Below are 21,067 nucleotides of genomic sequence, written 5' to 3' on the forward strand. Positions count from 1 at the left end.
AGGTACTACCAGGTACTACGTAGGTAGGTACTGGTCGAATATATTAAGTGTATAATCTATGGGTACTGGCGTACGAACTAAACGACAGTGGCATTGGGAAAAAGTAAGTTATTGTCAAAGTTTGTTTTGGTTTAATTCGAGTAGATCAACACAAATTGATACTAGACGTGCGCTAATCATGTTCGGAACTGGATTGAACATGACATCGTTCTTTTGAGTGTCGGAACTAGTTCCAGTAAACATGTTCGCGGAACTGTTTAGTTTCACGAACATGTTAAGTCTAGTAGCTGTTTGTAGTTTGTAGCTGTTTAGTTCCGCGGACATATTAAGTCTAGTACCTGTTTGAAGCTGTTTAGTTCCGCGGACATGTTAAGTCTAGTAGCTGTTTGTAGTGTAGCGAATCACGTATTAAGTTATTATTAATTACACAATATTTTTCAAAAAAGGTATTAAAAATACAATTTTTTAAAAGCACTATATAAAAATAGATTGCCGCTTATGGCAATTATTATTGTAATTATTATTTTGTAAGGTTTTTAGTTTTAGGTTCATTGTTACAGCTGGTTGCATAATTTATTAATGTACTGTAATTACTTTGTCATAATTTCAACTACTCTACTACTTTCATTATTTTTCAATGTAGGTATTGTACGATGCACCGGAAACTATAACCTATCAGTTGTTAATTAAAATACCACGTTATTCTGATATACAACGTAAATTAAGCTCGTTGTAGCCTTACAACCTTTTTCCCATAACCGAGATACCGAATAGCGAAAGTGGTGAATGTTTTAAAATTCTCGAATTTTGAATTATGATTTTCTAAGAAATGGTCCACAAACACTTAAGGTTAAGTGCTCGTAGGAATGATGCATGGTCAAGGTCAAAATCCATAGCAAAACATTTTAATTTATTCAACTATCGACTGTAACACGTAGGTCGTAGAGCATAACTTCAATATTAATAAAAATGTAATATGAAAGAGCTCCACACGCAGTTTCATGCACTCGCTCCATCTCACTCTCTCGTATTCGTGCCATATGTCGCCTTATCTCTTTACGTGGACTCGTGTCGGTTCGAGACTCGTTCGGGTGGACTCGCCGCGCCACGCCTCCGCGCCGCGCGGTACCTATGCTCTAATCATGTCCGCATGTCCGTCATGTTCAACGCGTTTGTAGTTCCTGCATAACAGTACACTTGGAATGGAAATGGAACTGTCTGAACATGTTAATTTTGACAACTCGGATTGAATGATATAGTTCCATATGAGGACATAGTTCCAGGAACTATTTAGGTCCGGAACTACGCATGTCTAATTGATACAAATACGCCTAAATGGTTTACATAATAGTATAATACTCTAACTCTGAATTCCTTGTATCATAATTTTTACTCATGTACTACCTACATAATATATAACAAGGTACAATGTGACAAATGTGTTGAATTGTGAATGATGATTAAAATCCTGTTTTGCAACTTTTGTGTTAGTCCAATTTTTTTAGTTTTGCCGAATAAGGTGTTTTCGTTTTTTAAATCAACATAAATTACAGATATTTGTGAATAAGAAGACAATATCTTAGATTGGGAAGTTACTAAATTTTTCACTTTTAAAGGTAAATTTATCGTGGTTTTCATTATAATTATAATTTATAGGCTGTGCGCTATTCGCTGATTGAATTTTCGTATGAAATACACAGTTAAAAATATTGTTATCACTACTGATGTGGTTTTACACTCAGACAAATTTGTATTGCATTAAACTTTTTACCACTAAAATTATCTAAAGGAAAACCAGAATTCATGAAAACTGCTTAAAAAAATCATTGCTTTAATTATACTGTTCACTGATAGCTTGCTCTTATCACAACATTTAAATTTGAAGTTTAAATCGAAATTTTAATTATTACTTTCTTAACTTTCAGATAAGTCAATTAATGATGTTGCGACGCAGTTTGTTTCGTTTATTGAGGCTGCGAAATCTTGTATTTGTAACGTTACTAGTCATCGTGTTATATTTAGTAAAGTCATTGAGTTATTCTGAGTCTGATAAGCTAATTGTTAGAAGAGAAGCTTTAGCTCACTCAGATGAGCTGATGAACCATGATACTGCTGTACTACATGCTCCACCCGATTTGAACAAGGCTGTTAATAAAGAGAACCATTTTGTACCAAAGAGTTTGAAGGTAAAGTTCAATTTTCATTAAATTGTGATTTATCTATCTCTGTCATTTAATATTGAATGAATTTATGTAACAAGTAAAAGCATAATAGTGCCCATGAAATCTGGAATGAACTGACCCTTTCCAATTAAGAAAGGCAATAAAGAAAACAGTTTGATATTTCCAAAGTCCCAGAAACAAACTTTTTTCCATTTTCGGAATTTTCTAATTGTCATCATTAATTCCGAAAAAACTTGGACAGACTATATAGCGGTTATGAAAGAATATTTGAAAAATCAGTTCAGCCCTTTCCAAGTAATAGAGCTGCAAGCTTGACAACTTAATATGTATTTTTGTTTTACAGAAAATAGACTGGCATAACTATGAACAGATAAGCAGTGAGAGGAAACGTGTGGGTGAGTATTATCACTTTTGTGAATACTTTTTTTGTTGATTGCCAAGCCAACTGTGTCAGTGTAGCTTGGCTACATGAGTACGTTAAGACTGCGATTGTCTGAACAGTGTTGATTATTAATAGCAACAATACAAGGTGCTTAACACATTAAAATGTTGTTAAAAAGAATAACAACAATCTTTCTATAAAGTTATTTGGCCATTGTAGTATGCTTGATCGTAATGAATTGTGAAAATTATGATATCATAAAGATAACACTTTAAGCTAACATCAATATTGTCTTTTTTTCCTATATTTTTTAAATAGATGTTTATTAAATAGCTATTTGCAATCAAAAGAAATAATTTATCTAGCCAGTGTTCACAAAGAGATAAACAGGTCGTGTAATATGCAATGATACATTTTTAAAGGTATTGGTGAACAAGGTCTCCCAGCGCATTTACCAAAAGAAGAATCAGATTTAGAAGAATCATTGTATTCAGTGAATGGTTTCAATGGTGCTCTAAGTGATAAAATACCATTGAGCCGTTCATTGCCAGACATAAGACATTCAGGATGTAAAAAAAAAATGTATATCGAATCTTTGCCGAGCGTCAGTGTGGTTGTACCGTTTCACAATGAGCACTGGAGTACGTTGTTGAGGACAGCATATAGCGTGCTGTACAGATCACCAGAGCATCTCATTAAGGAGATATTTTTGGTGGATGATGCTAGTACCAAAGGTAAACTCATTTTTAATTCATGGCTGCTGGTTTTAGCAGATGTTTGTGTGTGCATGTTTTGTGTTGACTGAGCTTGGAGCGAAATTCTGGGAGGATTATATACATTTAATTTTGACAATAAGTTAAAGCCATTTTTCTTCAAAATGTTAATTTGTTTTTTACTAGTCTATTTTGAAGATTGTTGTCACACAGACAGTCCACCGCTATTAAAATAAATATATATTAAATATTAAATATTAAAGCCGAATATTAAAGTCAGTTAATTTTATTTTACACATGTAATTTAACATTATGTGTACAGGTGTATTTGATGTACTAACACTGGTGACTATGTTCACATGTAAGAAGTCCTTCAATCATAGATTTAATAGCGCTGTTTTTCTGGCAATTCACTGTTTTTGTGAATATGCGTGTGTTTGTCCGCGCTGGTAGGTACCACACTGCCTATTTCTGCCGTGAAGCAATAATGCGTTTCGGTTTGAAGGATGGTGCAGCCGTTGTAACTAACCTTGAGATCTTAGAACTTATATCTCAAGGTTGGTGGCGCATTTACGTTGTTGATGTCTATGGGCTCCAGTAACCACTTAACACCAGGTGGGCTGTGAGCTCGTCCACCCATCTAAGCAATAAAAAAAAGAACAAGTCACGACCTGGACTTTGAGTCCATCAGTAAATACCTACAAAAAAAAAAAAAACCTACAGTCGACATCAATGCGCCACTTCGATAAAGCGGCCGATTGTGGCCGCCGGAAACTACATAGCCGATCCTGCGGACCAAATGGTAAACAGTTGACGTCGCCCAAAACACGTCATTTTGGATCCTCCCGATCCACTAAAGGTGCTTTTAGGTACCCCAAGCACCGGTCATCGTTTTCGTCGAACCCGTCGCTTGCGACGAAGAGCTCGACGAGTAAATTAACCCACAGACACAGCCCACTGATTCTCGCCGGATCTTCTCAGTGGGTCGCGTTTCCGATCCGGTGGTAGATTCTGCGAAGCACGGCTCTTGCTAGGGTTCGTGTTAGCAACATCGTCAGATTTGAGCCCCGTGAGCTCACCTACTAGTTAAGGTTACGCTGAAATGGTCTCTCTAGACCATCAGCTTAGGTACGAAAAAACCTAGGCTTGGATTTACTTCTTGGAAAATCGTTTTAATAAGAAATTGTGTGTAGTTTTTTCTATACTTTATTAGGGTATCTATATCCGGAGTATATTTAAATCAATTGAAGTAAAAACTTTTTTAGCATGGTTGTGATTTGAAACTCCAAATGGTGATGACCCTCAAAAAGCGACACTAAAGAGAGACAAAAAGATACATCTATAGAATTTAACCTACGAGAGATTGAGATTGAATAAATTTGATGATCTCACATTTGCAGTGCAGTGTTTCTTATAAGAAAACCTTATCTCTAATGTTCGCTTGTTTATATGTATAATATCTTAGAAATAATTACGTAGGTTAAGTTTTAAAGGTTGGATATCATGGTCACCTTGATACGCTAAGCTCTAGATTTATGTATGGGACTTATATACAAATTTAACGGTATTTAAAACAGTAATTCACGCATCATTGCATATTGGTATATATTTCATATTATATGTAAACGGTATATATTTTGTTTATTGCATGTACATATATATTTTCTATAATAATGTATTATCTATAGTACACCGCAACATACCTGCTATATTTTTATATTTTCCAGAATTTCTATAAATTTAACGGTTGTCTGGAACAGATCGCTTTTAGCGATAAGACCGCCTATTGTACAAATATGTCTGCTTTTTTTGATTGTTTTTTTGAATGTAAATTGTGTTTTGGTGTGCAATAAACACCGGCCACCGTTCTCGTCGAACCCGTCGCTTGCGACGAAGGGCTCGACGAGTAAATTAACTCTCAGACACAGCCCACTGAGTTTCTCGCCGGATCTTCTCAGTGGGTCGCGTTTCCGATCCGGTGGTAGATTCTGCGAAGCACGGCTCTTTCTAGGGTTCGTGTTAGCAACGTCATCAGGTTTGAGCCCCGTGAGCTCACCTACAAAAGTTAGGGTTACGCTGATATAGCCTCTCAAGGCTATCAGCGTAGGTAGGAAAAAAAAAAAAAGTGCAATAAAGTGTAATCTCTCTCTCTCTCTCTCTCTCTTTCTCTCATTGCGATATCTTTCCGTTGGTTTATTATTGTTGAGGGTCATGACTTTGTTTAATGGCGTTACTTTTGATTGACGATTGTCGTTATCAATATCTAACAGCTGATCAATGTTGTGGATCGTGGAGGTCGATTGTGCACGTTGCACCGTCATCTGACATTTTGGTTCTTAACAGGCCTTTTGCACTATATATTAAATTTACGTGATCAGGGAAAAATAATTCAAATTACTTAATGACTTAATTATCTGATTGTAAATCTAAAGTCAATAAACGTGCAAACGTATCTTGTTCTTGTAATTGTTTACGAATGATGTCATTCCTTTGATGTTAATCCTAATCAAAATGATAATGTCTGTCAAAAGTATAATGGAACTTTTCTACCGGAAGGTACGAGATGGGTTTTATGACTGAATGATGTTTAAAGCCCTCGTATAAGTCTGATGACGTAGAATAGAGGTGAAAAGTGATTTTTTTTATTGCTTTGATGAGTGGACGAGCTCCCAGCCCAACTGGTGTTGAGTGGTTATTGGAGCCCATTGGCATCTACAATATAAATGCGCCACCCACCTTGAGATATAAGTTCCATGGTCTCAAGTATAGTTACAACGGCTGCCCCACCCTTCAAACCGAAACGTATTACTGCTTCACGGCAGAAATAGGCAGGGTACCTACCCGCGCCGATTCACAAGAGGTCCTACCACCAGTATCTACTATTAATTACTATTAACATTAATCTTCTATTAACATAGAGAATGCCTTTGATCATTTTTATAAACATCGCTAATTTATAGGTAAAAATATGCAATTTAGTTGACTTTACCAATTCGTTATAGGTTATTAAGACGGTTATGCAGCTCGAGTTAAAATCAGACGTTATTTCCACAGATTTTCTAGGGAAAGCATTAGATGACTACCTAGAGGGAAACATGCCTAAAGTGAAAGTGATCAGACTGCCGAAACGCAGTGGACTGATCACGGCTCGGCTGGCGGGCGCAGAGCGAGCGACGGCCGACGTCCTGATATTCCTGGACTCGCACACGGAGGCCAACGTCAACTGGCTCCCGCCCCTGCTAGGTCTGTGTATGTATTCATTTCTCATTTTATGTGCGCCTTGGATTCTTTCTAAGTTAATAGGAAACAATTTGGATTTATAAATCAAATGAAGTAAAAAAAAAATTATTCAACATAAATGAAAGTACATACTTGTTGAACGTCAAAAAGAACTACCGCCATTTCACAAAAACTATCCTCTGTCCTGAGAAGAACTGGCAAGAAACTCAGGGGGCATATTGTTTTTTTTTTTTTTTTTTTTTTTTTTCTTATAAATTATTTATCTTTTTATATACAACACAAAATGGCTGACTGGTAGTATTAAGGGGTAGATTACTTATTCGACTGCGACGGGGCAACTTGTCTTCTGAAACATGTCTTGTCAGATCCCCCGGATTCACACTCGGTGCTTTTAGTACCCTCAAGCACCGGTCACTGCTCTTGCTAGGGCTAGTGTTACCGAATTCTCTCAGGTTGAGCCCGTGAGCTCACCTACCCTTCCGCGCGTTACTGGAATAGCCCCTCAAGCTACCAGCGAATAGGTAGGGGGGAAAAACGTCGTATAGACTGTGTTACAAAAATAAACAATAGTTTAAAAAAACTAACAAAATACGCTTTTATAGAAAATCCAACTGAAAAATAGAAAATAAATTTTAATAAATTTGAATTAAAAATAGTGTAAGAAAAAATTATTTTATTGTAAAAAAAAGCGTGGGGTGCTTTTCAGGACATTATCAAAATAACCCTTCTGCTCATATTTGTTCGTAAAATATTTATAACTATTTATACCATGCACCCCACGCTTTTTTTTTATTTCAATTTTTTAATTAAATTTTTTCAATTTCTTTTTTTTTATTATAAATTGTCATCTGTCCTTAATAAGTATACCAAATTTCGAGTTAATCCAACTTTTTGAAGGAGGTCAAAATCATGTTCAAAGATTCCGTTACATACATACGTCTGAAGCTAATAAAAGCGTATTAATAACAATGACCAACGTCTTTTTGTTTGAATGGAATTTCTTGAATTTTTGAGCTGACATCCTCATTGCTCCTTGAATTAAGAAGCGTGCTGTTAACAGAATCGCCCTACAATATCGATACCCAGCTAAACCTTCTTTCCAGGGTTATAATTTTTACTGGTGGTAGGACCCCTTATGAGTCCGCGCGGGTAGGTACTACCGCCTTACCTATTTCTGCCGTGAAGCAGTAATGCGTTTCGGTCTGAAGGGTGGGGCAGCCGTTGTAACTATACTGAGATCTTTAGAACTTATATCTCAAGGTGAGTGGCGCATTTACGTTGTAGATGTCTATGGGCTCCAGTAACCACTTAACACCAGGTGGGCTGTGAGTTCGTCCACCCATCTAAGCAATAAAAAAAAAAGTCATAACCTCATTTCCTCACCAGAACCCATAGCCCTGGACTACCGGACCGTGATGTGTCCCTTCATTGACGTGATAGCGTTCGATACCTTCGAGTACAGGGCTCAGGACGAAGGTGCCAGGGGAGCTTTCGATTGGGAGTTCTTCTACAAAAGGCTTCCCGTCCTCCCTAAGGACGAAAAGAATATGCCCGAGCCCTTCGAGTGAGTGTATCCTTGGAATTTTATTATCTGTATTTTATATCATACCTTACTAACGTAGACACTCTTTTTACTTATCAATATTTAAAATTCAAATGCATCGTACTAATTTAGTCGTTTTTTTCATGGTGGACACCTTTTTAAAATTGTCTACTCAGGTGAATGAGCTCACAGCGTACACGGTGTTAAGTGGTTCCGGAGCCCATAGATAGCAAGTGAATGTCGCCACTCGCCACCCTCCTTGCGATACGAGGTCTTTGTTTGAGTGGTATACTAATAAAATTGTATCAGTATCAGTATTAGTATTGGTATACATTTGAAACTTAGAAGTCATGTTATAACTCAAGTTATAACTGTAGTTGCTGTCCTACGAAGCCATTACTGCTTCACCTACGAAATAGGTAGGGTACCAGTGCCTACCCTTGCGGGCTCAAAAGGCTCATTACCACCAGTAATTACGCAAATTATGATTTTTGCGGGTTTCGACCCCCGCATCGCTCGTTACTAGTGGCGTAGCTTTACTTGCGTCCGGGGCACAATACCCTTGTAGCGCCCCTGTTTAGACTATTAGTGTTCCTTTTTATCCTTTTTATTTACCAACTAACATTTATTATATTACACTGGTACTAAATTTAAAAAATATTTTCCAAAATCGTTTGGCGCCCCTTTGTGAGTAGCGCCCGGGCACAATGCCCCCCCTGTCCCCCTCGCTACGCTCCTGCTCAGTACGAGTACACCGGGCGCCCCATCTTAAAGGAACCTGTACTGTTCCAGGAGCCCCGTGATGGCGGGCGGTCTGTTCGCGATATCGCGTGCATTCTTCTGGGAGCTGGGCGGTTACGACCCGGGCCTCGACATATGGGGCGGGGAACAATACGAACTCAGCTTTAAGGTCTGTGTGCTTCGTCATTTATTGCCTTAACAGGACCGGGGATGGGGTGGTCGCTGCATGACATTGACACTTCAAAGTTTGATTGAGATGTGAAATCGGTTCATGCTTAGAGTTTTCCAGGTAATTAAGTATTTTTGAGGAGGATAAAATATGAGCCTTATAATATCTTTGCAACCAGTAAACTCGTTCACGTTCCGCTGTGCTTATGGTTAATTGTATGGAAAACGTAGATTTCTGATCATTATTACCACGCCATCTGTTGTATGGAGATGGTATTATGACACAAATAGAACGACTACGACGGTACTAAGTTTCGTCATAATCGGATCAATGATTTAGGAACACATTGAGGACAAACATTTAAAAAAGTTGATATTGTAAATTGAAATAAAAACTATTATCTCTCAAATAGAACCAAACTACACACAGTGTGCGAAGTTTCATTAAAATCGGTTCATTAGTTCAAAAGCTTATCGCGGACAAACATTGTGACACCGTATTTTAAATATAAATATTGGCACAGCCACTTGCATTAACATAGGTAGGGCGTAGGGCGAAAACCTGCGTATTTCTCGGCTCATTTAATAAGAGTCGCGAACCCACCAACCCTAGCGGGTAATTACTTCCCGGCGGCACCGGACAGGGCCCAGCTGTCAATCCTGATGACTGATCCTTTTTCATTATCTTATTTTCAGATATGGCAATGCGGAGGTCGGATGCTGGACGCGCCGTGCTCCCGAGTGGGTCACATTTACCGGAAGTTCGCCCCGTTCCCGAACCCCGGGCACGGAGACTTCGTGGGAAAGGTACGTGACGTCACGTCCTCATCTTCAATCCTTCATCAAAAATAATATTAGGATAAGTAATATGTTACGGCCATCTACAGGAGCAATGAGAAACTAAGCGAAGCCATCTAGTGGCCGACATCCGTAAAATTTTTTGTCGAGTGCTCAAGTTGCTTATCTATAACTAATTTATGTGTATTATCTATGAGGACACAGGAACGCGAGGAGTGAACTTAGTTGTCTATTTAGTATTTCTTTAGGTTTAAATGTGTAATAACGGTGGTTTATTAACTGTTTAATATCAGTGCACAAATGTGTGGTAATGAAACAAAGCCGCTGGACGTAACTTCTCGGGATCCTCCAAAAAGCCCACTGAAAAAGTCTCAATAGTAAATAGCCACCATTTTACTGAGAATATAGATCATCTCATCTCATTTCATTTCACTCCATATTATATTTTTTCATAAAAATATAAATTAAAATAACACTTGACCTAAAGGTCTTAGTTACCAGGTCGCAAAATTCCTTAATTTTTTTTTTGTCTATGACGTCGCGCTCTCCTCGTCCCCAGAACTACCGGCGGGTGGCCGAGGTGTGGATGGACGAGTACGCGGAGCACCTGTACCGGCGCCGCCCGCACTACCGCCGCATCGACCCCGGGGACCTCGCGCCGCAGAAGCGCCTCCGGGAGAAGCTCAACTGTAAGCCCTTCAAGTGGTTCATGACTCAGGTGGGACACAGCTCTATATTGTTTACTTTTTTTTTATCCTACCTACGCTGATAGCCTTGAGAGGCTATATCAGCGTCGCCTTAACTAGTAGGTGGGCTCACGGGGCTCAAACCTGATAACGTTGCTAACACGAACCCTAGCAAGAGCCGTGCCTCGCAGATTCTACCACCTGGTCGGAAACGCGACCCATCGAGAAGATCCGGCGAGAAACTCAGTGGGCTGTGTCTGTGGGTTAATTTACTCGTCGAGCCCTTCGTCGCAAGCGACGGGTTCACACGAGAATGATGACCGGATTGTTTACTAGCTGTATCCGCCCGCTTCGCTGGGCATTTAAAATTAACATGATTATTTCTCAAGCACACAAAGATTCTCATCATTAACGCCCCCGCAACTGGTGTAGGAAGTCCAAAACTCATATAAATATTAGCCTATCCATTAAGTACATGTATTTTCTACATTGATACCAAGTTTCAAGTCAGTCGGATGCATGGTTCAGTAGCTATAACGGAACATCCGTAAAAACCACTGTAGATTTGTATATTTGTGTAGACTAGCTGACCCGACAGATTTCGCGTAGTGCCTCAATCGATAAATAAAAAACTTAAAATTTTGTATAAAATAAACTTAAAAGGATTCCTTTGACCGATGTAGGGAAATGGTAGTGCAAGTTTTGAACTTTAATTACGGGGCAGCCGTTGTAACTATATTGAGACCTTAGAATGTATATCTCAAGTTGGGTAGCGCATTTACGTTGTAGATGTCTATGGGCTCTAGCAACCACTTAACAACAGGTGGGCTGTGAGCTCGTCCACTCATCTAAGCAATAAAAAAACCCTCGTTACCATTTCCACTTCTTACGCTAGCGCTATTTTGGTAAATCTTCCAACAATAACTTGCTGTTTACAAATGGACACTTTTCCCTTTATACAAGATGGTGCTCTTTATTGCTACCTTCCATATCAAGAACGCATAAATTAGATAATATTAAATAATGAATTTTTTTATTTAAGGGAGTTTGTGACCTGGTAACTTAGACCTTTAAGTCATGTCTCATTTTAATTTATATTTATATTTTTATGAAAAATGATAATATGAAGTGAAATGAAATGAAATGAAGATGATTAACTTGAGACATTAATTAACTGGGATGAAATTAAATGAAATGAGATGAGATGATATGGGATGAAATATAATGTTAGTAAAATGGTGGTCATTGACCGAGATTTTTTCAGTGAACTTTTTGGAGGATCCCGAGAAGTTACGTCCAGCGGCTTTGTTTCATTTTCCCACATTTGTGCACTTTAACAGATATTAAATAGTTAATAAACCACCGTTATTACATATTTAAACCTGAATAAACACTAAATAGACAAAATAAAACAAATCGCACAACTTCACTCCTCGCGTTCCCGCCAAAAAGTCCAATAATGAAACACATATTTTGAATTCCATAGATAAGATAAACTTGTTGTTTAATTGTTAATATTCCAGATAGCGTTTGATTTGACGGCGAAGTACCCGCCCGTGGAGCCTAAGCCTTTTGCCGAGGGAAAGGTAAGAGATTCGTTTATTTCAACTGTCTTGAAAACTATTGATTGTCATTGCTTAGTAAGGTACTGTAGTCTGTTAATAAGTAGTCAATAAGCAACTAAGTCTGTTAATAAATCCTTTCTAAAGGCTGAACTCACGTACCGTACAGTCGGGAATAGACGAGCTTTATTATAATACGATAAAAAGCTTTTTGAAAACGAAAAACGTTTAAATATGGATTTTGGAATATAAAATGCGTCCTCAAAGTTAAGTAAGTGTAGTTTTTGCTTGATTGAACAAATATATAACAAGCAAAATCAGTCCGCTTAGTAAGCGGTGGTGTGACATTGCCTCTGGCATCGCTGATGTCCATGGACGATCGTGACTTCTCAATATCAAATAAACAACAAATTTGTTCAAACAAATTAGCAATCTGTATGGTATGGTATAGTAGAATCCACACAGATGGCGTATTAGGGATCTTGTTTGTTTTTAAAATAAATATGGCATTACAACTGGCAATTTTTTAACATTTTTTGCCGTTTTTGTAATGGCTGCTGCGTGCGAGCGGGATAGCGTTATTTTCTCGTTTATTCCTTGTGGTACCATTTTTGGAATCTTTGAAAGCACATGACTGGACCGTCGTCACACCCGTGCGGATCACGTTTTTTTTTCTTTATTTCTTAGTTGGGTGAACGAGCTCCCAGCCCACCTTGTGTTAAGTGGTTGCCGGAGCCCATAGACATTTACGACGTAAATGCGCCACCCGCCTTGAGATGCAAGTTCTAAGGTCTCAGTATAGTTACAACGGCTGCCCTACCCCTCAAACCGAAACGCATTACTGCTTTACGGCAGAAATAGGCAGGGTGGTGGTACCTACCCACGCGGACAAACACACGCATACTCACAAAAACAGTGAATTGCCAGAAAAATAGCACTATTAAATCTATCACTGAAGAACTTCTTACATGTGAACTAGTCACCTACCCAGTGGTACCTACCCGCGCGGACTCACAAGAGGTATCGTAATTACGAAAATCATAATTTAGTGGGTTTGATTTTTATTACACAATGTTATTCCTTCAACGTGGAAGTCAATCAGTGAACATTTGTCGAGTACGTATTTCATCAGAAAAATTGGTACCCGCCTGCGGGATTCGAACACCGGTGCATCGCTCGATACGAATGCACCGGACGTCCTTTAGGCCACGACGACTATCTTAAGGCTGGAAACAGTACTCGACCGACGGTCGGCGTAGCTATATCTATGCAAGTGTATAAATTCGCTACGCTGCTACGCTGACGGTACGCGCGTGATTTGGTACGCGCGCACGGTCGGTCGGGCTGTCGGTCCGCTATGAGATTGTATGGATGTGTTCAGTGCTTTGCTGACGGAGCGACCGACCGTACGCGCCTACGTACACTTAAAGCAAAAATGAATATCGATACATAGCGCCTTATTACTGAAGTTCGTCTTCATCCGGCATTATGGGATTTTATAAAGACCGTGATGCTAAAATAAGTGCTTGGCAAGAATTTTGTAAAGAATTCATTCATTCAATAAAGAATTCATTTTTCTTGTGAACTGTACACACGCATCGCAGTTCGCCGTCAGCGTAACACTGAATGCATTTTCGCAACCGACGGTCAGGACGTACGGTCAGAACGTACCGTCGGTCGAGCACTGTTTCCGGCCTAAAGTTTTGAGTTGAATACGACGTAAGTGCGCTCCGGTGCCGCAGATCCGCGCGGTGAGGGCGGGGGTGGGGGCGGGGGGGCTGTGTGCGGACGCGGCGCACGGCCCGCAGCTGGCCGCGCTGCGCCTCGCGCGCTGTGACGTCACCACTAACGCAGAGCAACACTTCGTGCTCACCTGGCACAAAGATATCAGGTAACGGACGCTACTACCCACATTTATTAATACTAGTGGTCCACTGGCGATTGCATGCAGCAGAGATACGAATGTTGCGATGGATGTGTGGAGTAACGAGAATGAGGCGTTCGCTCCTGGCCTTTTCATTTTTCATTATTATTATTATTATTATTATTATTTTTTAATTGTATTTTTTGACTTTTTTTTCCTTTATTGTAAATAACTTTATTTATTTAAAAAAAAACAAAATATTTGAGAAAAAACAAAAAAAAGCCCGCTGTGTTTGTTTCGCCGGTTCTTCTCAGGACTGGCTTTTTTTGGAACCGGTGGTAGAGTTAACATTGTTATTTATATTTTGACATTCAACAGTGTGTCATACTAACATCTAAGTTGAAATAAATGATTTTGAATTTGAATTTGGATAGAATACGGAACGAATATATTAGAGGAAGTCTGAAAGTGGCAGCTGTGACAGGTGCGCTGAGAGGGGCGCGTTTGGGATGGTATGGACATGTGATGAGACGAAATGAAAATGAGGTTGGTAAGAGAGTGTTAACTATGAATGTAGAAGGATATAGAGGAAGAGGTAAACCTAAGAAGAAATTGATAGATTGCGTGACGTGCGTATATGGGTAAGAGGGGAGTGAGCGAAGAAATGGTATATGATAGAGAACTATGGAAGGAGAAAATATGTTGCGCTGACCCCGGGTGACTGGGAAAAGGGCATGAGTGGTCCACTGGTAGTCGAAATTCGTCTATAATTAATTGAAATTATAGTTTGTACACTATTATGATTCTATTGTAAAAGACTATTATAGTTCTATAATCACAGATTTCGCCAAGAATATGTACACTTTACTATAACAAATATTATTAAAGACAAACAATATATTTTAATCTATTCTCAATTTAACCACAGATTATAAGCAATAAGAAAAGTTTGACAATAAACAAAAGTATGCACGCGTGTGTGTGTCAAATACATGGTAGTGTGTGTAATTTTTTTTTATTAATTTAATGTAATTTTATGCTCAATTTAAAAAAAAAGATTAGCATTCTGCACTCCTACAAGTGTGGAAAATTTCATAGTCAAGGGGTACAAAGTTTTTGCTTCCCGTATTAATATATAGATTTCCCGGACAATGGCTCCGTGTAACGTGTGCGTGTGTTGTAACTCGAACGTAAAATATAAAACGAAAATTAACAGCAAAAATAAACAAATATTTACACCTATAGCATAGAATATTTTTATAAAGGTTCTATTTTTGCCGGTGAAACTGCCACATTTATGAATATTTCCCGGACGATTGCCTAGTGTGACGTTGTGACTCGAAAGTATAAAATGAAAAGCTACACTTAAAATAAAACATTTAATATGTAAATCGAATTGTCGCATGAACACATAATGTCGTAAACAAACAAACAAACAAAGCCACAAATACTTATTTTATAAATTCAGATTTTTTATCATTTAGAATAATACGTCAAACCAGAATATCATCAATCGACCCGTAAAAGATAAGACATTTCCCAAGTGAACTAAACAGTTAAATGTATTTTGTATGAACAGATGTAAAACGCGGAACATGTGCTGGGACCTCCCGGACTCGTCCCCCGGGAGCCCCATAGTGTTGTACGCGTGCCACCTGGGGGGCGGGAACCAGCTGTGGAGGTACTACCCGGTGAGTAGGGGGGTCGCTCCCCACCGGGGACTGGCGTCATTCGGACCTGACACGATTTGTATTAACGAATGATTCAAGAATGATACTTTGTGTGGACCTTCATGTTCCTCAAGTATATTAAACTGTATTAAAACAATCATATTAATATGTCCTAAGACTATAAATTGATCTCAGCAGAAAAAAAAGCGATGGTAGCTATGGTTCGTGGTCCTCACCATAAACTAGTAATGATCAATGAGTGCTTTAAAATATGTTATTGTGATAAGTAAAACTCAGGATAAGTGAAACTCTTTACTTCATTATCACAAGTCACTCCTTCGCTTTATCGAGGTAATTCGGTGGTCGCTTCGCTTCGAATAAACCTCTTCATGTCACGATTCTATAGCCGTGTTGATTGCCTGCAATTTACCAGGACGTTCCCCGCGATGCAACTGGAACATTCGAGAACATATCTTCAATATCTGTTTTTGTTATCTGACGGCATAATACTACAATAAGTAGTATTATTAACTAGATCGAGCATACAGAGTTTATTATAGATTAAGTAAGATTAAGTAAGACGAAGTTAAAGTGAAGTTATGTATTTTTTATTTCCATTGTTTGGCCGCTTCATACATTTTGCGGGGAACAGATGCCGCTACGTGTCTAATGAGTCTTCCACTTAATACTGGTTCCAGGATACGAAGCAGATAAAGCATGGCGGACACTCGAACTGCGTGGACCACGACCCGACCACGCTGCGGCTGCACATCAGCCGGTGCGACGCCGCCGCCGACACGCAGCGCTGGACCCTGGACACCGTGGACGCCGAGCTGCTCGCCGCCTGGGACGCGCGCCCCGACCGCGTCACCGGGCCCGCCCCCGAGCACTAGTCGCCAGCGTCAGCCGCTAGCACCAGCCGCTCGTACCAGCCGTTCGCACCTGCCGCTTGATCCAGAAACTAGCACCAGCCGCTAGCACTGGCCGCTTGCACCAGAAACTAGCACCAGCCGCTAGCACCAGCCGCTCGCTCGAGCCGCTTGCACCAGAAACTATCACCAGCCGCTCGCACGAGCCGCTAGCACCAGCCGCTTGCACCAGAAACTAGCACCAGCCGCTAGCACCAGCCGCTAGCACCAGCCGCTAGCACCAGCCGCTAGCACCAGCCGCTAGCACCAGCCGCTAGCACCAGCCGCTAGCACCAGCAACTAGCACCAGCCGCTAGCACCAGCAACTAGCACCAGCCGCTAGCACCAGCCGCTCGTACCAGCCGCTCGTACCAGCCGCTCGCACCAGCCGCTGGCACCAGCCGCTCGCACCAGCAGCTCGCACCAGCAGCTCGTACCAGCAGCTCGCACCAGCCGCTCGTACCAGCCACTCGCACCAGCCGCTGGCACCAGCAACTAGCACCAGCAACTAGCACCAGCCGCTAGCACCAGCCGCTCGCACCAGCCGCTAGCACCAGCCGCTCGCACCAGCCACTAGGACCAGTCGCTCGCACCAGCCGCTAGCACTAGCCGCTGGTAATAGCCGCTGGCATCAGCCGCTTGCACCAGCCGCTCGCACCAGCCACTAGCACCAGCAACTAGCATCAGCCGCTAGCACCAGCCGCTAGCACCAGCCGCTGGCACCAGCAACTAGCACCAGCCGCTCGTACCAGCCGCTCGTACCAGCCGCACGTACCAGCCGCACGTACCAGCAGCTCGCACCAGCCGCTAGCACCAGCAACTAGCACCAGCCGCTAGGACCAGTCGCTCGTACCAGCCGATAGCTCTAGCCGCTCGCACCAGCCACTTACACCAGCCGCTAGTACCAGCAACTAGCACCAGCCACTAGCACCAGCAACTAGCACCAGCCGCTAGCACCAACCGCTAGTACCAACCGTAGCTACAAGCGAAACAAAAGCCGTCACCTGCTGCCTACCTTGCCTACCTAGTCGACGGCTATAGCAATAATAAATAAGGTTAGAGCAATAATAAAGCCGTCGACTTTACTAGGTAGCATAAATGTGCTTATATGTAGCTACACCGCTTAACCGAATAGTGTTCGGGAAGCGATGCGGCCGACACCGAAATATAACTGTCATAAGCTTTGTATGAAGTCAGCATGGATGTGTTTGTGTGTGTAATGGAATCTCCTGCTTATATATTATGTTCATAAAAATTGTTAATTTTGATACATCTGGCACCGTGGAGCTATTAGTACACACGTACGAGAACGTTTTAGACTCGCATATGTCGAGAACATTCTCGGGGTCAATAGAAATACAATACAACTGGAACATTTGAGAGACGTTTCTAGTTGTTTCGATATCCGTTCTTGCTCTTGAACGACAGATGGCGTTACCCGTACTAGCAATAGACAGGTTTTCCCATATAAGTTGAAGATGTTGTTTTTAAGACGGGCAGGAAATTGCTTCCTCTATATCATTATCAGGAGCCACCAGGGAAGTCAAGTAGTTGAGTTGACCACTGGTCGAGTCTGTATAATAAATAAACAAATCGTTGGGTTAACAAAACGTTCAACGAGTTATTTCTACATCAATATAATGTGTCGATATATATAAAAAAAACGGTGCGCGGAATGAAGTGAAACTTCTTTTTCGATGTGTGTAGTATTGTGGTTTTCTTCGTTTTTTATTCTTAAATCAGATTGCTCTTGTAATAAGGAATGCTGCGTTGGCCCATAACAGGTATACTACGCGCATGCGTTCGAGTGCCGCGCATTCACTCTCGCTCTGTCTCTTTCTATTCCCCCTCCCCAGGAGCGTTAAACGTTTAACGCAACCTTGTCAGAAGTCGCATTAGAAGTTTTATTTCAATATAAGAGTTTTTGGTATAACTAGTCAAAGGAGTTCATTAATATTTATAATTAATATAATCCAAATAATTCACTGGTATTGTTCCTATGTTCTTTTTTTCATTTCCCACGGCCGATCTCGTCTCTAATCGTCCTTGTTTGCAAATATTACGAAACTGGCGAGTTCAATACTACGTTGATGTCGGGTCTTGGACCCTTTGAACGGGTCGCTCTTAATCTAAGTGCTCGCGCTTTCAATATAGGCCCCGCTGAAGCTTAGAAAACATTCATAAAGTGATGTGAAAGTTGCGTTTACGATCAAACGCAGCAATGTATTATGTTGCCTTTAGATTGCTGGTCACTTTTAGTGTGTGCAATAAAAAGTAATCATTCCTTAACGAAAAGCATTTATTTATGTTTTAGAAATCACCCAATACTATATCGTCTTCTCGCATTAAAACTGTATAATCTCAAAACTTACTAATTTTACAGGAGAGCGTTTTATAGGTCTTAACATGTGATATTTTTAATATTAATCATCTTTGCAACATTTATTTTTTATTTTTTATCAGTTACATTATTATCTGTCTTTTAAAGAAAGATTATGTATTAATTTTCTTAATAGTCAAAACATAGGTAACCTAAAAAAAACTAAAACTAAACTACGCTCTTTTGACCGTAGAAAAAGACTGGTGATGCCAAATAATTCCACATATTAACTCAATTTCGAATATTTTAGGGAATTGTACACTTTTAATGCGAAAAGACGATATGTCAGTGTTATGTAGGTAGTACCAGAGAAAAAAAAAACGAATAAAGTCCTTTTTATTGTACTTATTTACCTGCCATATAAAATTTTGTAGCGTTAGTTTATAATGTTATGTTTAGAAAGTTAAAGGTTTTATTCAAATATATTATATATGACGGATAGGCCGGTTCCATTGTGTTTTTAAAATAATGAGGTCAGCGTTGCTGACGCTATTCTTTTTTTTTTTATTGCCTTTGTAGGCAGACGAGCATACGGCCCACCTGATGGTAAGTGGTCACCGTCGCTCATGGACGTCAGCAATGCCAGGGGCAGAGCCAAGCCGCTGCCTACCATAAAGTACTCTCCGCAAGCCTCGTTTGAAGAAGGACATGTCATAGCGCTCGGGAAACACCGTGGAGGGGAGCTCATTCCATAGCCAATCATCATTATTATTGCCTTCCATAGTGACAGTAATTAAGACTCACTTTTCCAATTAATTACATTTATTACATTTCAAGTGTACAGCGATAACATGTTCGAAAACTAATCTAAGACAAAAAATAATTTGTTTTCAATACATCTATTAGAGGATTTTGGGCATCGGCGACTACAGAATTTGTAAAGTTTTATATTGCAGAAGGCAACGGGAAACCACTGCACTTATTACCCACGAGAGTCATGAGCAGGTCGCATCCGACTGATGCATGACCACGACCACTCTGTCAAGAGTGTACGAATAGGAAGAAGAAGAATATTGTTAAAACGACTTTCATTTGATTTAGGATCGTGAGGCTTTTACAATGGCTGATACGATTTCGTTACATTTGAAAACACATCGCAAGGTCTAATTCACTTGTGATTGATTTTAATCCCAAGGTAAAGTGTCTAGGTACCTCTTGAAATTAGATCCTTAAAGTCGTAAGTGCCACTTTTTAGATAAGCAGTTTTTTTTTGTATTGCGTACAACTCCTTCCGTATGCTATGCTATTTGTTGACATTCAAAAAATTTCAGTGATAACATTTTTAAAAGTTGTCTTCATAAGTTGTTATGACGTTTTGTGAAAACAAACTATAAATTATAATACATATTTAGTTTAATTAGTAGTAAATTATAAATATAATATTTTAAATGCAGGTATATCTGTATGTTGTTATGTACGAGTATTTGTCAATCATTTGAATTTTCGATTTTGAAAAGAATTGTGTTCGATATTTTATATATTTGTGACATTTTATTTAATCACTAGTTTTGGTATGTGCACATGTAAACTGTCGGGAAAATAAAATATTTTTACAATTTACTCGTCGGCGGCGTTTTGATTTTAAAGCCTCGAATATAACGGTGCTTTAATATAGTGAGAAACGGTATTGTTATGCTAAGTGTTTCACTGCGTGGAGCTTGCGCGGAGATAGAAGATGCTGGTGTGTATGGGTATAGGTTGTTCACATAATTATACAATAAAAAAAATGAGATTCATTTTGAAGTCGTCGGGGCTTAAAGCATACGACGTTCAGGCAGGCGGTTACTAAATTTTCCAATGAAATACGTACTTAACAAATTCTTACGATTGACTTCCACGGTGAAGGAATAACATCGTGTGATAAAAATCAAACCCGTAGAATTATAATTTGTGTAATTGCTGGTGGTAGGACCTCTTGTGAGTCCGCGCGGGTAGGTACCACCACCCTGCCTATTTCTGCCGTGAAGCAGTTATGCATTTCAGTTTGAAGGGTGGGGCAGCCGTTGTAACTATACTGAGACCTAAGAACTTATTTCTGAAGGTGGGTGGCAGCATTTTCGTTGTAGATGTCTATGGGCTCCTAAAAGCTTCCTGTCACAGAGGTCAGGGCCTGAGGTCGACAACTAAATAGTAGTTATTCGAGGAGCTAGGTTGGTGTTCGTAGCCAGTTCCCATCCTTAGCCAAGGCTTTAGACGTCCAATTGAATAGAAATGCTTGTCACAACCGCA

General features: G+C 40.0%; 1 protein-coding gene across 1 annotated transcript; it reads left to right on the top strand.

Moving 5' to 3' along the window:
* The first annotated feature begins 58 nt into the window (after positions 1 to 58).
* LOC101737401 (polypeptide N-acetylgalactosaminyltransferase 10) lies at positions 59 to 20,398 on the top strand. The gene is made up of 13 exons (XM_038015029.2): positions 59 to 103; positions 1,926 to 2,186; positions 2,527 to 2,578; positions 2,988 to 3,299; positions 6,333 to 6,521; positions 7,905 to 8,082; positions 8,854 to 8,971; positions 9,667 to 9,777; positions 10,328 to 10,486; positions 11,978 to 12,040; positions 13,759 to 13,907; positions 15,460 to 15,571; positions 16,249 to 20,398. Exons 1-13 carry the CDS (start codon positions 59 to 61, stop codon positions 16,441 to 16,443), a joined length of 1,944 nt encoding a protein of 647 aa, XP_037870957.1. The 3' UTR covers positions 16,444 to 20,398.
* The last annotated feature ends 669 nt before the right edge of the window (positions 20,399 to 21,067 follow it).

The sequence above is a fragment of the Bombyx mori genome, chromosome 13 (assembly GCF_030269925.1).
Source record: "Bombyx mori chromosome 13, ASM3026992v2".
Classification (NCBI taxonomy): domain Eukaryota; kingdom Metazoa; phylum Arthropoda; class Insecta; order Lepidoptera; family Bombycidae; genus Bombyx; species Bombyx mori.

Excerpts from the sequence above, each read along its gene's own strand:
- LOC101737401 (XM_038015029.2), top strand. The coding sequence starts at position 59 with ATGGGTACTGGCGTACGAACTAAACGACAGTGGCATTGGGAAAAA. Across the intron at positions 3,300-6,332 it reads GGATGATGCTAGTACCAAAG|ATTTTCTAGGGAAAGCATTA; the intron begins GTAAACTCATTT and ends TTATTTCCACAG. Across the intron at positions 9,778-10,327 it reads ACGGAGACTTCGTGGGAAAG|AACTACCGGCGGGTGGCCGA; the intron begins GTACGTGACGTC and ends CCTCGTCCCCAG.